Consider the following 18,365-nt stretch of genomic DNA (forward strand, 5'->3'; position numbering starts at 1 on the left):
TTTGTGCCTACGTGTGTATTGTGCAAGCGTATGTGTGTACACGTGTGCGTGTGTGTGTTATATTTTACAAATCTGTCACTGTCCACCGACCGGCAGCCTCAGCCTCACCCAGGAGCTTGTTACAAATGCAGGATCTCAGGCCCCAACCCCAGCTTACTGAATCAGAGGCTGCACTTTAATAACATCCCCGTGAACGTCTGAGAAGCACTGATGTAAACCAAATGCCAGGCCACCTCCTTCTTAAGACTTTTGTCGCATGCAACCTGCGGTAGTGTTTGGAACACGACAACAGTGAACGTTAAGGGGTTATTATCATCATTTTGGGTTACAGGGGTTGGGCACGCCCTCGCCCCCCACCCCAGCCCACAGAGATGCACACATACAAGGGCACACCGTGCACTAAGACGACAGCCAAGCCCAGAGGTCAGTGCACAGGGGATGGCCAGCTGGTTCCTGACCTCCACAGGTGGCCTCTGAAGAAGAGGAGGGCACTGCCCCCAGAGACAGGTCCGTGGGGCCCCCCAGTCTGGGCCCTTTCCCTCCCTGCCACCACCAGATGTCCAGGCTCATATGGCCTGGTCCTGCCTCCGTCTCAGGCGGAGCTCTCGGGCTGCTGCCAGGAAGGCCACCCCGGTGAGCAGCTCGGTGATGAAGCTGATCCAGCCCAGGGCCAGGGACCAGCCGAAGTGGATGTCCACCTGGTCCAGGAGGGCCTTCTCCTCCAGGAGACACAGCGCCTCCTGAAAGGCGGCGGCCGAGTACGCGATGTAGACGCTGATCCCAGCGAGGGTCACCGTGGCTGCAGGGGTGGCAAAGGGACACCAGGTCAAACCTCCCCACATGACCCTCCTCCTCACTGTCCCTCCTCAGCCACACCAGCCTCACCCAAAGCCCATGCTCCTTCCCACCACAGGGCCTTTGCAGTGCTGGCTCTGCTGCCTGGGGGGCCCTCCCCGCCCCTCTTGCCATAGGCGACTGCCACCCATCCTCCAAGTCTCAGCTCATGTGTCACTCCCCACCCTTCCTGGGCTGCTCTGGTCAGCCCCCTAGCAATTTCCCAGCCCCCCACACTCTCCACACGCCCTAGTCTGGACTGCAAGTTTTCACTCATCTCTGCAATTACTGACTGATGTCTGCCCCCCAGTCCCAAAACAGGCTGGGAGATCCAGAGGAACATCCTTGACTCCCCAGCACCTAGAACAACGCCTGGCACACAGTAGGCCCTTGGCAGATATGTATTTAGAGCTACTCTGTCCAATCCACTAACCACTGGCCACAGGGGGCTAGTTAAATTCAAATTAATTTAATTAATGATTCAGTTCCTCTTTCTGCACTTGCCACAGGTCAAGGGCTCAGGAGCCACGTGTGGCCCGTGGCTTCTGGATGGGCAGAACAGATCAGAGAATACCTCCACAGTCAGGGAAAGTTCTACTGGGCGGTGCTGGGTTAGAGAATTAATTCATCGGATGAACTATTCATGGCAATGTTAATGATAATCGTGGGTGGTTGGAGGAGCTCAGAACTTCACAATATTTTCACCTCCGAGAACTGCTTTTATTTTTCCCCTCTGTGGACTGCAGTTGTATGTGTGTGTCACCACCCTCTCTTCCTTTTTGTCCCCAATAAACTGTTTCAAACACACAGGCAGTATGGAGCCATGGAACAAACAGCCGTGGGCTGGATCTCAGTTTTAAAAGCTCTGCTCTGCCAAACAGACTGTATTAACCCGGCCATTGTCTGCCTTGCATGCGCTCTAATCAATCAGCAGTATCTGTCACAACAGACCAGAATGAGGAAGTGAGGTGGCTGGAGCCAGAGTCTCCCACCAGTCCCCAGCCCTAAAGCTCCAAGCTGCTGTGAGTGCAGCAAAGGCAAGGTCCAGCTTCTTCTGTGAAATAAACAAAAAATGATTCTCAGGGCCTGGCCCACCCACTGCTTCTTTCTTGGAACCAGAGACCCAGGGGCCCTGTGTCCAAAATCACTCTCTCTTCCAGATGCGTGATATCACAGATAGGGAAACTGAGTCCTGGAGAGGCAATGGGCCCGCCCGCCCCCGCCGCTGCTGAGGGTGTGCCCAGCCCCACCAGTCCCTCCTGGGCCCCAGGCAGGGGGCGCCTACCTCCAAAGAGGAAGAGGACCCCAGTGAGCAGAAGCAAGAGGCAGGCTCTGACGAGGAAGCTCAGAAAGCCCGTCATGCCCCCAAAGACCATGAGGATCAGGCTGAGCGGCAGCAGAATCACAAACGTCCCGTGCATGGCTGGAGGAGACAGAGGACACCGGGCAGAGAGGATCGCTACCTTCCTTCATTCAATCAACAAACGCTCACTGGAATGCAGGGAAAAGTTAGCTACTGTTAAAAAAAAAAAAAAAAGTACCTACCGTAACTATTCCTATTTACCACCACCACTTCTAATGATGGGAATCCTGAGTGGTGCAAACAATTAATACCCTCAGCTACTAACTTAAAGGCTGGAGGTTCAAGTCCACCCAAAGGTACCTCAGAAGATAGGCTTAGCAATCTACTTCTCAAAAATCAGCCACTGAAAACCCTATGGAGCACAGTTCTACTCTGACACACATGGAGTTGCCTAATGCCAAAGATAAAGGAACCCCAACACGTGAGGGCTATGCTCTCCCACCAGCCGCATCATATGTTGTAGATGTGGCCGGAGAAGACAGATTCTCTATGAGGACATTTCAATGGTCAATTCGTTCTTTTTTCAGAATCTTTCTTCCCTGTTGTTTCTCCTTTGAGGGCACAGCCATGCTTCCTGGCACTGCGGACAGACTTTCTGAGACACCAAAGCAGATTCATTGCTGTTCCTCACTAATTTCTCCAGCAGCTCCTCCAGCGACATCCTCGTTGCCTGGACAAAAGCAGCATGGCGAGGGCATCTGCCTCAGCAGAACCCCATAAGAAGGGTCCCAGAAGGCACGACCCTCTGGTACCTCTACTTCCTCATCTGTCAGCTGCAGACAATCGTGTCCTGCCCCTCCACCCTTGGCCACCTGGAAAATGCTTGCCAAGCATAAATGCTTGCCAAGCACCCAGCTTTGACGTCACCTCCTCTAGGAAGCCTTCCTGGATAGCTCCTAACAGGGTTAACCCCTCCTCCCTCTGTGCTGTCTCATTGTGTTGAGCAGATTTTCATGGATGGGTTGAAATGTGTTTGCACATCTGTCTCCACATCTGTTTGAAGCAAGAGACTGGGATCTACCTTAGAATCCCGACAACAGCTAGATGCTCGGAACACAGCAGACACCCAATGAATGTTGAATGAATGAATGTGATCGACAGGTCTAGATCTACCCATGGATTCCGTATTTGCTGCCTCCAGTGGGAACAGACACAGCCTGCCCCCAGAGCTGGCGTCTGAATGAGAGAGAAGTCACACAACGGATCAGCGCACACATGATCATTCATGACAGTGGGGGTGCTGGGATCTGGCTGACCTTGGTTTCTGTCTTGGCTGTGACTCAACAGCTGTGTGACTGCTGTTGGCCTCAGGGTGGCATCTGGGGACAGCATTTGCTGACTGTTGGGAAATGACTGCTGTAGAGAGGGTGACTCCTTGGATGGGGGAGTGGGGACATTACCACAAGGCAGCACCTTGTGCAAGCCCCTCGGATGGGGGAGCGGGGACATTGCCACAAGGCAGCACCTCGTGCAAGCCCCTCGGATGGGGGAGCGGGGACATTACCACAAGGCAGCACCTCGTGCAAGCCCCTCGGATGGGGGAGTGGGGACATTACCACAAGGCAGCACCTCCTGCAAGCCCCTCGGATGGGGGAGCGGGGACATTACCACAAGGCAGCACCTTCTGCAAGCCCCTCGGATGGGGGAGTGGGGACATTACCACAAGGCAGCACCTCCTGCAAGCCCCTTGGATGGGGGAGTGAGGAGTCTACTGGATGAAGGCCTGGGCCCAGAGCAAAGGCGAGGTGGAGGGGGGCGGGGAGACCTCGTGATTTGTGGAATAAACCAAATCAGAAAGAGAGAGATGCTGTCCCCTGATCTCTGTGCCAAGAGGACTGGCCTAATGAGCAGAGTCCTGGGTTGAACTTACTACTTATTTTGCCTCATCCCTAAAAGGCTCTGAGGCAGTTTCCAGAGAACTCCTAAGGCAAAGCAGTCAAAGAAATATACAACCTACAACATGAGAAAATGGAAAGGAATGAATTACACGAAAATCAAGACCATTTGGGGGGAAGAAACAGGGTGAGGAAGGAGAGGAGAGAAGGCAGGAGGGAAGGAGGAAGAGAGGAAGCAGAGGCCTTAAGGCCTAGGCAGTTGCCACCACTTTGGCTCTGAGCTTCCTGGTAGGCAAAGCAGAAAGGCAAACAGTTACAAGATTCTTTTCTACCAGTCATTCATTTACCAAATATTCACTGGTTGTTTACCATGAGCTGGATGCTGAGCCCTTCTAAATCCTTTGGCAACAAGATGGCTATGAATAGAAATACTTTTCTTCTCATCCTTCAGGGCAAGCTAGGCATCGTATCATAAGAACAATACATGTAAAGACAACAGGGCAACATGGGGCAATGTAAGTAAGATGCTCAGCACAGGACCCTGCAGAGTAAGCAAGAAATAAATCGTAAGTGTACCAATGATGGTGATGGTGGTAGTGGTGATGACGATGATAATGTAGCCTCCATAGTGACCAAATCACTTTGCCCCCAATCCCCCGAATGCCAACAGCCTTGGTGAGTTCTGACTCACAAGGCAGAATGTGATTACAGAGTACCAGACCTTGATCTGGCTGATTTTTTTTGTTGTTGTTCTCTCTTTCTTTCTTTTGTAAGAAGAAAACTTGGGCAGAGAAGGACAGCAGCTGGTGTGGAAGCCTGGTCCTGTAAGACCTCCCCGTGCCTGGCATTCACCGCCAGACTGTAGCTGGGAAATGAAATCATTTCTCATTTAGAAATTAATTAGGTTTCCCGGAGTTGGTTCAGCCCTGGCGGCCCCACATTCAAGTTCCCCAGACACGCTGCGTGCAGACTTGAAGTACACTTCCAATTAAACGTCTGGATAAGAACAGGCTCCCCGTGGGACAGCTGTAAAATCTCCTGCTGAAGTTGGATTTTGTTGGTGTATGTGTGCCTTATTCTCTGTTATTTTGGGGACTGTGGTCTTGGAACATGAATATCGATTCCAGGTTCTCTTTCACTTGCCATTAGGTCCACCTCCAACCGCGTCTCTGAATGTGCTTGGGGAAGATGTTCTCCTTTGGAATGTGGATATGGAAAAGTGTCAAATTCCTGGAGACTGAGACATTTGGGAGGTGGTGGGGAGGCATTGGAGGGGAGGAGCGTGCAGTCGGAGGTCCACTTAGTTGTGAGTCTCAGTCTGTGAAATACAAGCTGGGTGACTTTGGACAATGACTAGACCGCTCTGAGCCTCATCCGTAAAATAAGGGTGAAAAGCCTTGTCCACTGATCCCCCAGAGGTGATGTACATGGGGTGTTTGTTTTAAGTTTTGCTTCATGCTGATCACTGGTGTGGGGACAAAAATGATCAGGTCATACACAGTTCCTCTTCTGTGTACTGAGTACCATATGATTTACTATCCAAACCACAACACTTTTGAGAGTCAAACCGTATCAATAAGCATTAAAGTATCTACCATAAGCACAGGCATACAGCAGAACCAGTCGGGGCGAACTAGGACAACTGGTCACCCCACGTATCCAGTCACTGTTTCCATAAACTACCACCCAACACTACTGCCTAGATTTCCCAGGCTCAGGTGCCAGCTCCATCACCTGCCAGTTGAGGGACCTTGGACAAGTTAGTATGTAATCTTTCAAACCTCAGTTTCACATCTATTGAATGCGGATAATCAGAGTGTCCACTTCTAGGACTGTGTGTAGAAAATTGAATAAGCTAAAACAGCCAAACCTCTCAGAACGGTGCTCATCCCATAATAAGCCCTACATTACTGTTGCTGTTATTGTTATTATTGTTTTTTTGGCTTGGTACTGTGCTTGTATGGAGCCCTGGTGGCACAATAGTTAAGCACTTGGCTGCTAACCAAAGGGTTGGCAGTTCAAACCCAGCCAGCAGCTCCACAGGAGAAAGACCTGATGATCTGCTCTCATAAAGATTACAGCCTAGGAAACCCTATGGGGCAGTTCTACTGTGTCACACACGGTCTCTATGAGTTGGAATGGACTTGATGGCACCTAACAACAACAACCATGTTTATAAACCATTTAATACTATAGGAATGCTGTTACAACCAAACTAGACCTGGGAACGCTAGACCGGATTCCTATCCAGCACAAAGCTCTGATGAGCCCCTAGATGGTGAGAAAGAAGAAACATAGCCCCTGACCTCCGGGAACTGGCCTGGCCCTCACCACTGGGCCGTGCCGTCCTACAGCTGCACATCCACAATCTCAAGGACTCCACCATCAGATGAGGTCACTTGAGGCCATGACACAGTGAGACAAAGTAAGGCCCCTGCACAATGTTGTCTAAGCACAGAGAAAAGCAAAGTCACCATTAAAAAAAAAACAGAAACAAAAACCCAATGCCATCGAGTCAATTCCGACTCATAGCGACCCTATAGGACAGAGTACAACTGCCCCATAGGGTTTCCAAGGCGGGTGATGGATTCAAACTGTCAAACTTTTGGTTAGCAGCCATAGTTCTTAACCACTGTGCCACCAGGGCTCCAAATCATAAAAAAAAGAGAGGTGAATCCGGAGTCAGACCAAGGTTCAGTTCTTACTAGCAATGTGACTTTGGGCAAGCTGCTTCTTCCCTCTGAGCCTCAGTTTCCTCCTCTGGAAAATGGAGATGGGAGGAACCTGCCTTGGGGTGAGGACTGCATGAGAAGACTTAGGTAAGCACAGTCTGCGGGTTCAGCTGATCTAGTCACCTCCTTCCTCCTCCAGGAACCCCAAAGCAGGTCCCCAAGACTCTCTGCCATTGATGAGCTGGGGAGTAATGACTTAGGAAGCAGATTCAGCATTGCGCTTGAAAGCAAGATTCCCGATTCCTGCATTTTAGTCTCAGCTCTGCCCTTCCCTGAGGGTTCTAGGGAATATTCCTTCCTTGACTCTTCCAGTTTCCTTGGTTTGAGGCGGCATCTCTCCAATCTCTGCGTCCATCTGCACATGGTCTTCTTCCCTGTGTGTCTGTGTACCTCTGGATCCAAGTCCCCCTCTCCTTTCTCTTTTAAGGACACCAGTCACTGATTCTGGGCCCACCCTAATCCAGTAGGACCTCATTTTAACTTGATTCCATCTGCAAAGACCCTATTTCCAAATAAGCTCACATTGACAGAAACCAGGGATTAGCACTTGGAGGAGGCAAAAGTTAATCCCCTACCGCCCTCTCTTCTCTGCTCCATGTTGCACTTCTTCTTATAAGGACACTTGTTGGATTTAGGCCCACCCGGTTAATCCAGGAGGATCTCATCCAAGATCCTTAACTTAATTACGTCTCCAAAGACGCTTCCAAATAAAGTCTCATTCATAGGCGCCAGGGGGTTAGGACTTGAACATATCTTTTCTTGGGGGCCACCATTCAACCCATTAGGATGGCACACAGTAGGAGCTCATTAAATGTTAGCTGTGACTATGATACAGAAATAACAACAAAAACGTCAACAGCCATTGATTCACCAAGGAAAAGTGTGGACCCAACCATTAAGAGATCTTTTCAACTCAAAAATGTTTTGTGGCAAGTTAAGAAAAAACCAAACCCAGAAAGAAGCCAACATGCTCACGCAGAGGAAAGCCGAGTTTGTGATTGTTCCATCAACACAGTGGTCAAAGCACTGCTCCATGGAAAAAACCAGCTTCCACGACGCTTGCGTGGCCAGGAAGCCCCAGGTGGTTAGCGAAGAAACAGATCTGCTTTTAAGGAGAGCAGGGACATATCTTTTCCCCAGAAACATCAGAAGCCCCAGAAAAAGAAGAAAGTCTCAGAAACCATTTCCCAAAGGAGGAAAAATGCCATTTGTCTTTATTTTCGAACCTTGCCAATGAAACTTTGAAACTAGAGAAAGGTCTCAGAGAGATTCACTCCTATCACGCCTGGTGAGGAAGTGGATTTTTCTTTTTTTTTTTTTTTTAAGTTTTTGTAAATATTTGCTCTTGAGTCTGTCATCTGGCGAAGACAGAGGTAGCTCCTCAGGGACGGGGGCTACGTCTTAGTTATCACCACGGTCTCCAAGATGCGTTGCTGTCAGCTGGAAAGAGCGGAAGTCTACAAGCAAAGACCTGGCTTCAAATGCGAGCTTCATCACAAGTAGACAAACGGCTTTGTCTCTCTGCAGCCTCAGTTTCCTCATCTGTAGATTGGGCCGTGGACCCACCTTGCAAAGCCATGTGAGCACTGAATATGGGAAAAATTGTTTCTTTCTTATCCTCAAGTAACTTAAGCTTTGCTTTCTTGATGGCACAGAAAATAAGTACACATCCTAAAATTGTGGCATCCACCCATAGAAAAGGTATACAGGCAGTCCCCAGGTTATGACAACTCATACTCATGAAAGGACTGCCATAAAACCTATCATATTAAAAATTCAAGTTAAATACAATGGTTCATACTAACAAATCGGCGCACTACTCTGTGATGCTCATGAAAACATTGTGTGGTTTGGAAGGGTTTTTATATACTTAGAAAGGTAAAATACTTGCTACATACTAAGACGAACAATGGACTGTTGTTGTTAGGTGTCGTCCAGTCGGTTCAGACTCACAGCAACCCTGTGGACAACAGAACGGAACACTGCCCGGTCCTGCACCATCCTCACAGTCATTGCTGTTTGAGCTCATTGCTGCCGCCACTGTGTCAATCCATCTCATTCAGGATCTTCCTCTTTTTCACTGACGCTCCACTTTACCAAGCATGATGTCCTTCTCCAGGGACTGGTCCCTCCTGCTAACATGTCCAAAGTACATGAGACCAAGTCTCACCATCCTCCCTTCTAAGGAGCATTCTGGCTGTACTTCTTCCAAGACAGACTTCTTCAGTCTACTGGCAGTCCATGGGATATTCAATATTCTTCACCAACACCATAATTCAAAGGCATCCATACTTCTTTGGTCTTCCTCATTTATTGTCCATACATACAGTTCTTATTTAGCGTCAGTCAAGTGTTTTCCTTTTTTTTTTTTAATGAAAACATTTGACTAACTGATGCTAAATAGAACCGTATGCACCTGTTCTGACTTACCTACAAATTCGACTTAAAGACAGACTTAGGAACGGATCTCATTCGTAACCCAGGGACTGTCGGTAATATTGCTTTTGGTGGGAGGTCATAAATGGCCTCATACTGGCCATTCAGTTCCAGTTGCCATCAAGTCAACTCCAACTCACGTGACTCCATGTGTGTCAGAGTAGAACTGTGCTCCATGGGCTGCTTTTTCAGAGGTAGATCACCAGGCCTGTCTTCCAAGGCACCTCTGGGTGGACTCAAACCTTCAATCTTGAGGTTAGCAACCAAGCGCAGTAACTGTTTGCACCACCCAGGGACTCCCACGCTGCCTATATCACTCTGTAACTTTCTCTTTTCATTCCACAGTACATCTAGGCATTCTATCCATGATAATATATTATTTTCACCAACTATGTAATATTCCTTACAAAGTATACATCCATCCAAGGGCACTAAGCTTGTATCTCATTTTTCACCATTACATAAATATCATTACAAAAATGTCTCTTCTTAGAAGCCTCCTGGTGCTCACGTGGTAGATACCAAGGATGGAATTGCTTTGAGTATGAATTTTTTTTTAAGTTTAAAATGTACTCTTTCACTGGGAGAGGCAGCCTGAAGCCCAAGCCTCCTGCCTAAAGGAGCCGAGGCCCACAGGCACGTCCCCTCTCTCCTCCTCCTCCTCCCCATTCACCCCCTAGCACCAAAACCAAAACCAAACCCATTGCCGTCGAGTCAATTTCAACTCATAGCAACCCTACAGGACAGAGTAGAAGTGCCCCATAGGGTTTCCAGGGAGTGGCTGGTGGATTCGAACTGCTGACCTTTTTGGTTAATAGCCTGAGCTCTTAACCACTGCACCACCAGGGCTCCCCCCAGCACAGCTATACATAAATCACACTGAGAATTCCCTCTGGGGCCTGGGCAGCCTCTTAAGCCATTATGTCCCCAATCCCTTCTCTGTTCCTGTCTCCTCCGCCCACCTCCACACTTGCAATTTGCCTCAGACGTCGTGGGAGGGCTGTTTTTAATTTTCCAAGTCGCTGCAGACAGCCCAGCACCCAGAAAGACTGGTAACTGCATCTCGTGACTGTGCACCCTTGCCTCCTCAGAGGACAGCTGGGTAAACTTCTGTTACTGCTGTGCCCAGTGGTCTTGGGCAAGGCAATGGACCCCTCTGGGTCTGGAGTCCTTATCTGTAAAACGACCTGCCCTTCCCCATTGACTCTTGGCAGATGCAGCTGAGAAGAACACGAAGAGTATCTAGAAAGCATTTTTTGCACTGTCCTCCAGAAACCCTGGCCCTCCTCCTGTTTCTGGAACACACCAAGCTCAGTCCTGCCTCAGGGCTTTGCCTTGCCGCCCCGCCTCATAATGAAGGTCTCTCGTGCCCACTCTGAAGGAGGCAGAGTAGGAGAGCAGGACTCTGAACCCCAAAAACGGGGGCTCAGAGCTTCTCCTCTGGGCTTCCATGGCTTCCTGTCTTAACGCAGTCACATTATATTGATATCATACTCAGTGGAGCATCGTTCTAAGAGGGTAGGCCTGCAAACAAACTGCCTGGGTTCAAATCTCAGATCTGCCAGTTACTGTGCAAACTTGGGTAGCTTACATAACCTCTCTGACCCTCCATTTCCTCATCTGCAAAATGAGGATGATAATACTAGTACTTGCTGTCATGGATTCAGTTGTGTCCCCCAAAAATATCTGTCAGCTTGGCTGGGTCATGATTCCCAGTATTGTATGATTGTGTAATCTGATGTGATTTCCTTATGTGTTGTAAACTCTATTACTATGATGAGATTATATGTGATCTCCTTTTGTGTTGTAAATTCTATCACTGTGATGAGGTTACACTGATGAGGTTGACAAGATTAGTGTCTTAATGCAATCTCTTTTGAGATATAAAAGAGAGAAGCAAGCAGAAACACACAGGAACCTCATACCACCAAGAAAGCAGTGCTGGGAGCAGAGCGTGTCCTTTGGACCTGAGGTTCCTGCACAGAGAAGCTCCCAGACCAAGGAAAGACTGAGGCATCACAAGGACCTTTCTCCAGAGCCAACAGAGAGAGAGAGCCTTTTCCTGGAGCTGATGCCCTGAATTTGGACTTGTAGCCTACTGGACTGTGAAGACAATAAATTTTTCTGTTAAAACCATCCCCTTGTGGTACTTCTGTTAGAGCAGCACCAGATGACTGTGACACTTGCCTTGTGGGATTGCTGCAAAGAGTAAATAAGTTGGTGCTTGTAAAGGGCTCAGAACAGTCTCTGGCATTCTAACGCGTTAGTATATTCTTTTTTACAGGCTACAAGGCATATGTCCACCCACGGACACTGAGGTTGTAAACACTGCCTGTTACTCTTACTGTCCTTCAGTCACTCTTTATCATATCACTCTATTTTATTTCCTTATACCAACTACTATTTGAAACCACTTTATTTATTCATTTGTCCATTTGGTTATTATCTGTCTTCTAGACTAGACTGTCCACCACCCATCTGGCAGTTCGTTGTACTATGGTAGTTTGCATCTTGCTGTGATGCTGGAAGCTATGCCACTGGTATTTCAAATACCAGCAGAGTCACCCACAGGGGACAGGCTTCAGCGGAGCTTCCAGACTAAGATGAAGAGGAGAGGCCTAGATTCCTACTTCCAAAAATCAGCCAATGAAAACCCTATGGATCACAACAGAACGTTGTCTGATATAGTGCTGGAAGATGAGCCTCCTAGGCTGGACGGCACTGAAGGCACACAGTGGCCGCAGTAATGGACTCAGGCAGACCAACGATCGTGAAGATAGTGCAGGACCAGGGCCATGTTTCACTCTGTTATACGTGAGGTCACCGTGAGTCAGAGCCGACTCCATGGCAACTAACAACTACTAGACTGTAAGCTCCCCATGGGCAGGGACCATGCCTGTCTTGTCAATGTTCTATCTTGGGCAGCTAACTCAGTGCCTGACACGCTGAGGGTGCTGGAATGAATGTGTGCTGAATGAATAAAGGAGTTGGGTGGGTCTGCCATTGTTGTTCCATTTGACAGATGAGAAAGACGCCTGAGGCTGACTTAGAGCAGGAGGAGGAGACGTGAGCTGAGCTTCTCCTTCGTGTAGTGCCAGGTGCTGGATGTTTGCTTACGTGATCTCGGTTCATCCCTTTACGGAGATGGGGCTCAGGGAAGCAGGTGACTCACCTGTGGTCACTTAGCTGGTAAGAGGCGAAGCCCGGATTCAAATGCCGGTGAAGTACGCATCTGACAACAGCACCTTGATCTGCCTCTAGGGCACCACCCTCCCCAGGGCCCACTCCCTTATCTATGATAGGGCTCATCCCACTCACCCCTTGTTAGAAGTGGCACATGACTCGGCCCAGCCAATCAGCACATTCCATTACTTGGCTACAGGGACTGGCTCAGGACTGGGCACGTGACTCAAACTGTTGCAATGAGAGACCCATCTGGAAGTTGTGCAGCATTAATGGTGAATTAAAAGCCTCCTGCTTCTAGGGTTGCTGCGAGCCAGAATCGGCTCCACGACAATGGGGTTTAGGGTTGCTAGGATTAGAGAAGACTTAGCTCAAAGTAGAAACTGAAAAGAAGAAAGCAAAGGCCAGAGAGAAGATGAAAGAAATTAATCCCAACAGGCTTGGACTTTTCAGTTACATGTACTAGGAATTCCTTTTCTTGTTTAAGCCAATATGATTTTTCTGTCACTTGCCACTAAAAGATTCCTGGCAGACACAGCTATCCTCACGGCTTAGATGATGGCTCTTTTATCTACACTACGCTGAGTGTGATGACCTCTCTACCAAAGATAATTCCAGACTCTAGCCAAGGAACCAAACCCATGAAGTCCCAGATCTAATCTGGAAGACAAATCACCCAAGCAAGGTGGATTTTGCTGACAATGAAACGGTTTCATTGAAAACTTCTCTCTGCTACCTGGTGGAAATAGTTGGGGGAGGGAGGGGGCCTCCCCCCTTGTTCAACAGCTTGATGTTTCTGTGCAACTTCACTCCACCAGGTGGTCACAGCAAATGACTGGACCCCAAAGTGCTCTGCACACTTGTGTTCTCCTAGAGTGAAGATCAGGGGCTCTTTCCAGCCACCCCATTGGGATTTGTCTAGGAGGCTATGACTCAGAGAGCTTGTCCACTGGCCTCTGCTGTCTGACCTCTGCAGCAGTTCCTTAAAGGAATGAAATGTCTTCACATAATAGAACGGCTTGGGCTAGACTTACATCCAACTTGGGGAAAAGGAGATTCTGAGAAGTTCTTTCTGGGGGTGATTTGCAGCAGGCACGTGGTCTGAAGGAGTAGCCTGCCCTCTTCCGGGATGATGTAATGGTCATAATAGGAGCTACAACTTAGCGTGCACTCAGGGTGGCCTGCACCGGGTTAAGCTCTTTAAAATGCACTCTCCCTTCTCATCCTCGAAACCACCTTTTGAGAAGTGATGATAATTATCGTCATGTTGCCCATGAGGAAACTGAGGCTCAAAAAGGCACAGGAACTTGCCTGGGGCCATATGCCTAGTTTGTGTGGAAACTAGGGGTTAAACCTAGGTCTGTGGGTGAGCAGATAAATAGATTCTGGATGTGAGTTCTGCCTGTCATCTCAAAAACCTGAAGCAAGCAGCACTGTTGCATTATCAAGTCTCAAAAACAAGCCAGCCCAATCTTGACTGTAGTTAACCAGCCACCTTACTCACAGATAAGTAGGCTGAATGCCAGTACACAGCCTGGCAAGGAATAGCACTGCACAGATGTTAAACCGGTTGCCTTTGAGTCAATTCTAACTCATGGCAACCCCACGTGTTACAGAATACAACTGCCCCATAGGGTCTTCTTGGCTGTAATCTTTACAGAAGTAAATCGCCTGCCTGGTCCTTCTCCCACGGTGCTGCTGGGTGGGTTCGAACCGCCAACCTTTAGGTTAGCAGCTGAGAGTAAATTGTTTGCACTACCCAGAGGCGTTCCATAGATGCTACAGCAACTAAAAAGAGGCAGGAAGGAATGGTAACAAGAACTAACATTTACTGAGCACTTACTATGTGTCTGGTACTTTTATGTCTAATCAGTCTTTCAATCACATAGAGATCCCACAACAACCAGGTACTATTGCTGTTGATGGGTACCATTGAGTCAATGCCAACTCACAGGGACCCTACAGGACAGAGTAGAGCTTCCCCATAGGGTTTTCTAGGCTGTAATCTTTACGGGAGCAGATCAGGTTTTTCTCCCGCAGAGCCTCTGGGTGGGTTCAAACTGTCAACCTTTCGGTTAGCAGCCGAGCGCTTAACTGTTCGTTGTGCCACCAGGGATCCTTAACTAAGCACTATGTGAGGTCAACTGTTTCATCCAGTTAGTTCATGGAATCCTGGCCACACCCATCATGGTTTTGACATCTCATTTTGATAGATGTGGAAACTAAGCCTCAGGGAGGTTAGGACACCTATCCCAGAATCACAGAGGGTCCTGGTAAGGGTCTGAGCTGGGATTTGACCCCGTATCCTTCACTTCAAAGACAGAAACTCTTAATTATTCTTGATTTTTCTTGAAACAATGCTCCACAGACACGCAAAGTCCCTTCCTATGCAGATGGGGTCAGGACAAAGTACATGTCACCTCTGCCTTCCCTCCACCACCCACATATTCCAGGCATCTGGGGAACGTCTCCTTCTGTGGGACTTTATGCACTAGTGTGCTAGAGTCGGTGCTTATCAGCTCATGACAGCCAACTGTTAACTTTTTAGGAATTTCAGTGGTAGCTTGAAAGTGGCCACAGTGGGAGTATTTACACCACAGAAATCCGCAAACACCACAAACCAAGACGTCCCCCCGCCCCAGAGAGCTGAACTATTTCCCAGCACATCACTGGACTGCAGAGAAACAGTTATGGTTCATTTGTTCACTTATTCATTCACTCAACAAATACATATTTAGCTCCACCTATAGCATAATACTGGAGCCCTGGTGGTGCAGTGGTTAAAGCTTGGCTGCTCACCAAAATGTCGGCAGTTCAAATCCACCAGCCACTCCTTGGAAACCCTATGAGGAGGGATGGTGAATTGGCTCAACAACAATGGGTTTGAGTTTTGTTTTGTTTTTTTGGTATAGCATAATATGGTTTGCATTCACTCTCATACTTGTTTGGCAGACCTTGACTGAAGGCCAACTATATGCCAGTCTCTGTGCTGAATTTTAGGAATTCAGCAGTGGCAAGATGGACATGGTCCCTGCCCTCATGGAGCTCACTGTCTAATGAGGGAGTCAGATTTTAACCCAAAAAAGTCTCCCAATCTGTACCATGAGTAGGAGTTCAGCAAGCCAAGCTGGTGGGGTGGGGCAGGGAGACTTCAGGTAGAGAGAACAGCATGTGCAAAGTCCCTGTGGCAGGAGAAAGCTTAGCACGTTCCAGGAACTAATCCAATGCCAGCATAGTTGGAGAAAAAAGAGCAAAGGGGAGTATGGAGTTGGAGGGGGACTCTGCTCAGCATGTGAGCCATGCTAGGGACTTCATCTTTATTCTAAGAGTCACATGCCCAAGCCTCAGGAAATCTATCAAAAACAGCCCCTACTTTTCAAGGTCTACAGAACTCAGTCCTCTCTATGGTGTCTCTCTGGGGGGTCAGTTTCCTCACTGGAAAAATGAGTAATAGTACTTACTTCATAGGGTGGATGTGATAATTAGATGCAGACATACACGAAAAGCAGTCAATTCAGTGTCTCACACGTGGTGAACCTCAACGAATATGAACTACTATATTTATTTATTTCCCTTCTTCCACAGCCCCTGTTTGCTTTCATGCATTCAACCCTCAAACCTTTTCTGGGTTCCAGGCACTGGGAACTCTTGAACAAGAGAGACACCAACAGCCTCTGGAGCGAAGGAGGCTGTTCTATGCCTCCTAATTATTTGTTGGGAAATCAGACAACAAACATTTACTGTATTCCTACCCCTGCCAAGCACTTGTTCTAGGCACTGAAGACACAAACAACACTGACATGAGACGTGCTTTCTGGTCTGTGGGATGACATCTACTCTGTGGTCCGTGCCATCTCGCCCAGGAAGCATCTGAGTCCCTCCACTGGTTTAGGTGACTTCCCTGGCTCCCACTCACCCTCCGTCATGCCACTTGTCACTCTGAAATGTAACTGCCTATCATGTGTCTCCCCAATTAGACTGTGAGCTCCTGGAAGGCACAGCCTGAGTCTTAATCATCTCTCCTCCAGCACAGAGCACAGTGCCTGGCACATAGAAAGCCATCAGTTTGTCGAGTGAATGCTAAACTGCACAGAGCCCTGGTGGCATAGTGGTTAAGAGTTCGGTTGCTAACCAAAAGGTTAGCAGTTCGAATCCACCAGCTGCTCCGTGGAAACCCCAAGGGGCAGTTTTACTCTGTCCTGTAAGGTCACTATCACAAGTCACAAGTGGAACAAGGAAGCCCTGCCTCCTGGTTTTAACGCCCTCCACCCCCCTTTTTTCACTCGTTGTCAGCGCCCTGGCCCAGCTATTAGGAGAAGGGTTTCAAGACCAGTGGCCAGATCCGGGATGCTCCTCCATCCCCACCCTCCCCAGACTCACTGAGAAGTTGTCGGCTGGATTCACTGACTGTCACGTTCTCCTGCCAGAAGGGGTTCATCAGCGGCGTGCACGGGCTCTGGACTGGACAGGTGGAGAAACCAATGGGCCGGGACCCTGGAGTTCCGACCCCCCACCCGTGGCTTCGCCCAACCGAGATGCTCCACACAGGGTGGGCGTGGGGAGAGCTAACCGGTTGCCGGGCAGAGCTGGGCACCTCTCGGAAGGGCGTTTGCAGCCCCAGTCCTCTGCCGCCCCGCTCCCAGACACCACATTTAGTGCTTTGGGGCTTAGGGGAGGGGTGCAAGCCAAGCAACAGGTCCCAGGCAAGCAGGGCACCGCGCAGAGGGGCGTTCGCGGCCAAAGCCCCCGGCTCCCGGGTGCACCCTTACCCCGGCAGGTCCGCCAGAGGCCAGAGTGGGAGCTCAGAGGCTCGGGCTGGCTGAGGTTGGCGGCCCCCTCCGGATCCCGCGCCCCAAGACTGCTGAGCTCCAGCTGCTCGGTGTCGATGATGTACCAGAAGTCCGTGCCGATGGCGGCAGCCAGTAGCACGAAGCTGAGCGCCCCGGTGAGCGCCGCCGCCCCGGCCAGAGCGCCCAAGGGCACCCGCATCGCGGAGCCCAGACCCACGTGCCAGTTCCTGCTGCCGGGGCGCCGTGCTTCTGCGCCTCCCCTAGCCCCAGCCGGCCGTGCGGACCTCCCTGCTCCGCCCCCGGGGCCTCTTTGTCCATAGGCTGGAACCTCAGCCTTTGGACTGGGCTTCCTCCCTCGACCTGGCTCCGCCCCTCAGATCCACACCTCCACCTTCGGACCCTCACCTGCGCTCTCAGACCTGTACGTACTCCGCCTCAGACTCCAACTCCCAGCCCTCAGCCACCACCCCTACCCTCAAAACCCTCACCTGTGCCCTCAGATCTCCACCTCCACCTTTAGACCCTCACCTGAGCCCTCATCCCGCCTCATCTGGCTGTCAGACCCCCACCTCTTCCCTCGGACACCACTCCCAGGCAAAGGGAACCCTCTCACCCTCCAACTCCTCACTTTTCCCCAGATCCTCCTCCTTCAACCTCCCCCTCCCTCCCCAAGCCCTATAGCCGCTACCCCACTCTGCCACCATCTCTCCTGTTCCTCCCCAGCCCTCCTTCTTTCCCGACACCACTGCCTCTACTCCCCACTTCCAGCCGGCACTCCAGAGGTTTTCCCTGGACCACCCTCCCCGAGCTCCGGACAGTCTAGCCCAGGACCCAGCTCCCTGCACGCAGGCAGCAGCAGGAGGGGGCGGCACCCAACAGGGCGCAGGAGCGGGGCTGGAAAGGGAGGCTGAGGCAGCCTACAGGGAACCAGGAGGGAGGGTAAAAAGGATGGGCTGGCCACCCTGACAGTCTCGCCCTGGGTTTGCCTATAATCTTCAATAGCCCCTCTCCCTCCAGCGCCACTGATCTTTCCTCCAAAATCCACCTTCAAGTGATTTTTCTGGGCTGGTTACAGATCTGAAGAGGGAAAAGGTGGGTCAGGTTTTTTTTTTTTTAAAATAAAAGTTCTTTAAAGCAAGGGGGTAGGCCAAGTCCTGATTCTGTCATCTTCACCACCGGTCTTCTTTCTTCA

The 18,365-nt window shown here is 49.8% G+C and overlaps 1 protein-coding gene across 2 annotated transcripts; it reads right to left on the reverse strand.

Annotated features, from left to right (window-relative positions):
• Window positions 1-566: 566 nt before the first annotated feature.
• TMEM114 (transmembrane protein 114) lies at window positions 567-17,372 on the reverse strand. Of its 2 annotated transcripts, XM_004373240.1 has the most exons (4): window positions 17,153-17,372; window positions 16,764-16,844; window positions 2,120-2,257; window positions 567-799 (listed from the first exon to the last, which is right to left on the reverse strand). In XM_004373240.1, exons 1-4 carry the CDS (start codon window positions 17,370-17,372, stop codon window positions 567-569), a joined length of 672 nt encoding a protein of 223 aa, XP_004373297.1. The 2 variants fall into 2 exon arrangements, with proteins under 2 accessions (XP_004373297.1, XP_012410140.1); XM_012554686.1 differs by lacking the exon at window positions 2,120-2,257.
• Between the last annotated feature and the right edge of the window lie 993 nt (window positions 17,373-18,365).

This window comes from Trichechus manatus, unplaced genomic scaffold, assembly GCF_000243295.1.
Source record: "Trichechus manatus latirostris isolate Lorelei unplaced genomic scaffold, TriManLat1.0 scaffold00024, whole genome shotgun sequence".
Taxonomy (NCBI): domain Eukaryota; kingdom Metazoa; phylum Chordata; class Mammalia; order Sirenia; family Trichechidae; genus Trichechus; species Trichechus manatus.

What these genes read in the sequence shown, in the direction of transcription:
- TMEM114 (XM_004373240.1), bottom strand. Translation starts at nt 17,372, where the DNA reads ATGCGGGTGCCCTTGGGCGCTCTGGCCGGGGCGGCGGCGCTCACCGGG. An exon ending in CCTCTGGCGGACCTGCCGGG is followed by an intron (nt 16,845 to 17,152) that starts GTAAGGGTGCAC and finishes CCACCTGTCCAG; the next exon opens with TCCAGAGCCCGTGCACGCCG. An exon ending in ATCCAGCCGACAACTTCTCA is followed by an intron (nt 2,258 to 16,763) that starts GTGAGTCTGGGG and finishes TGTCTCCTCCAG; the next exon opens with CCATGCACGGGACGTTTGTG.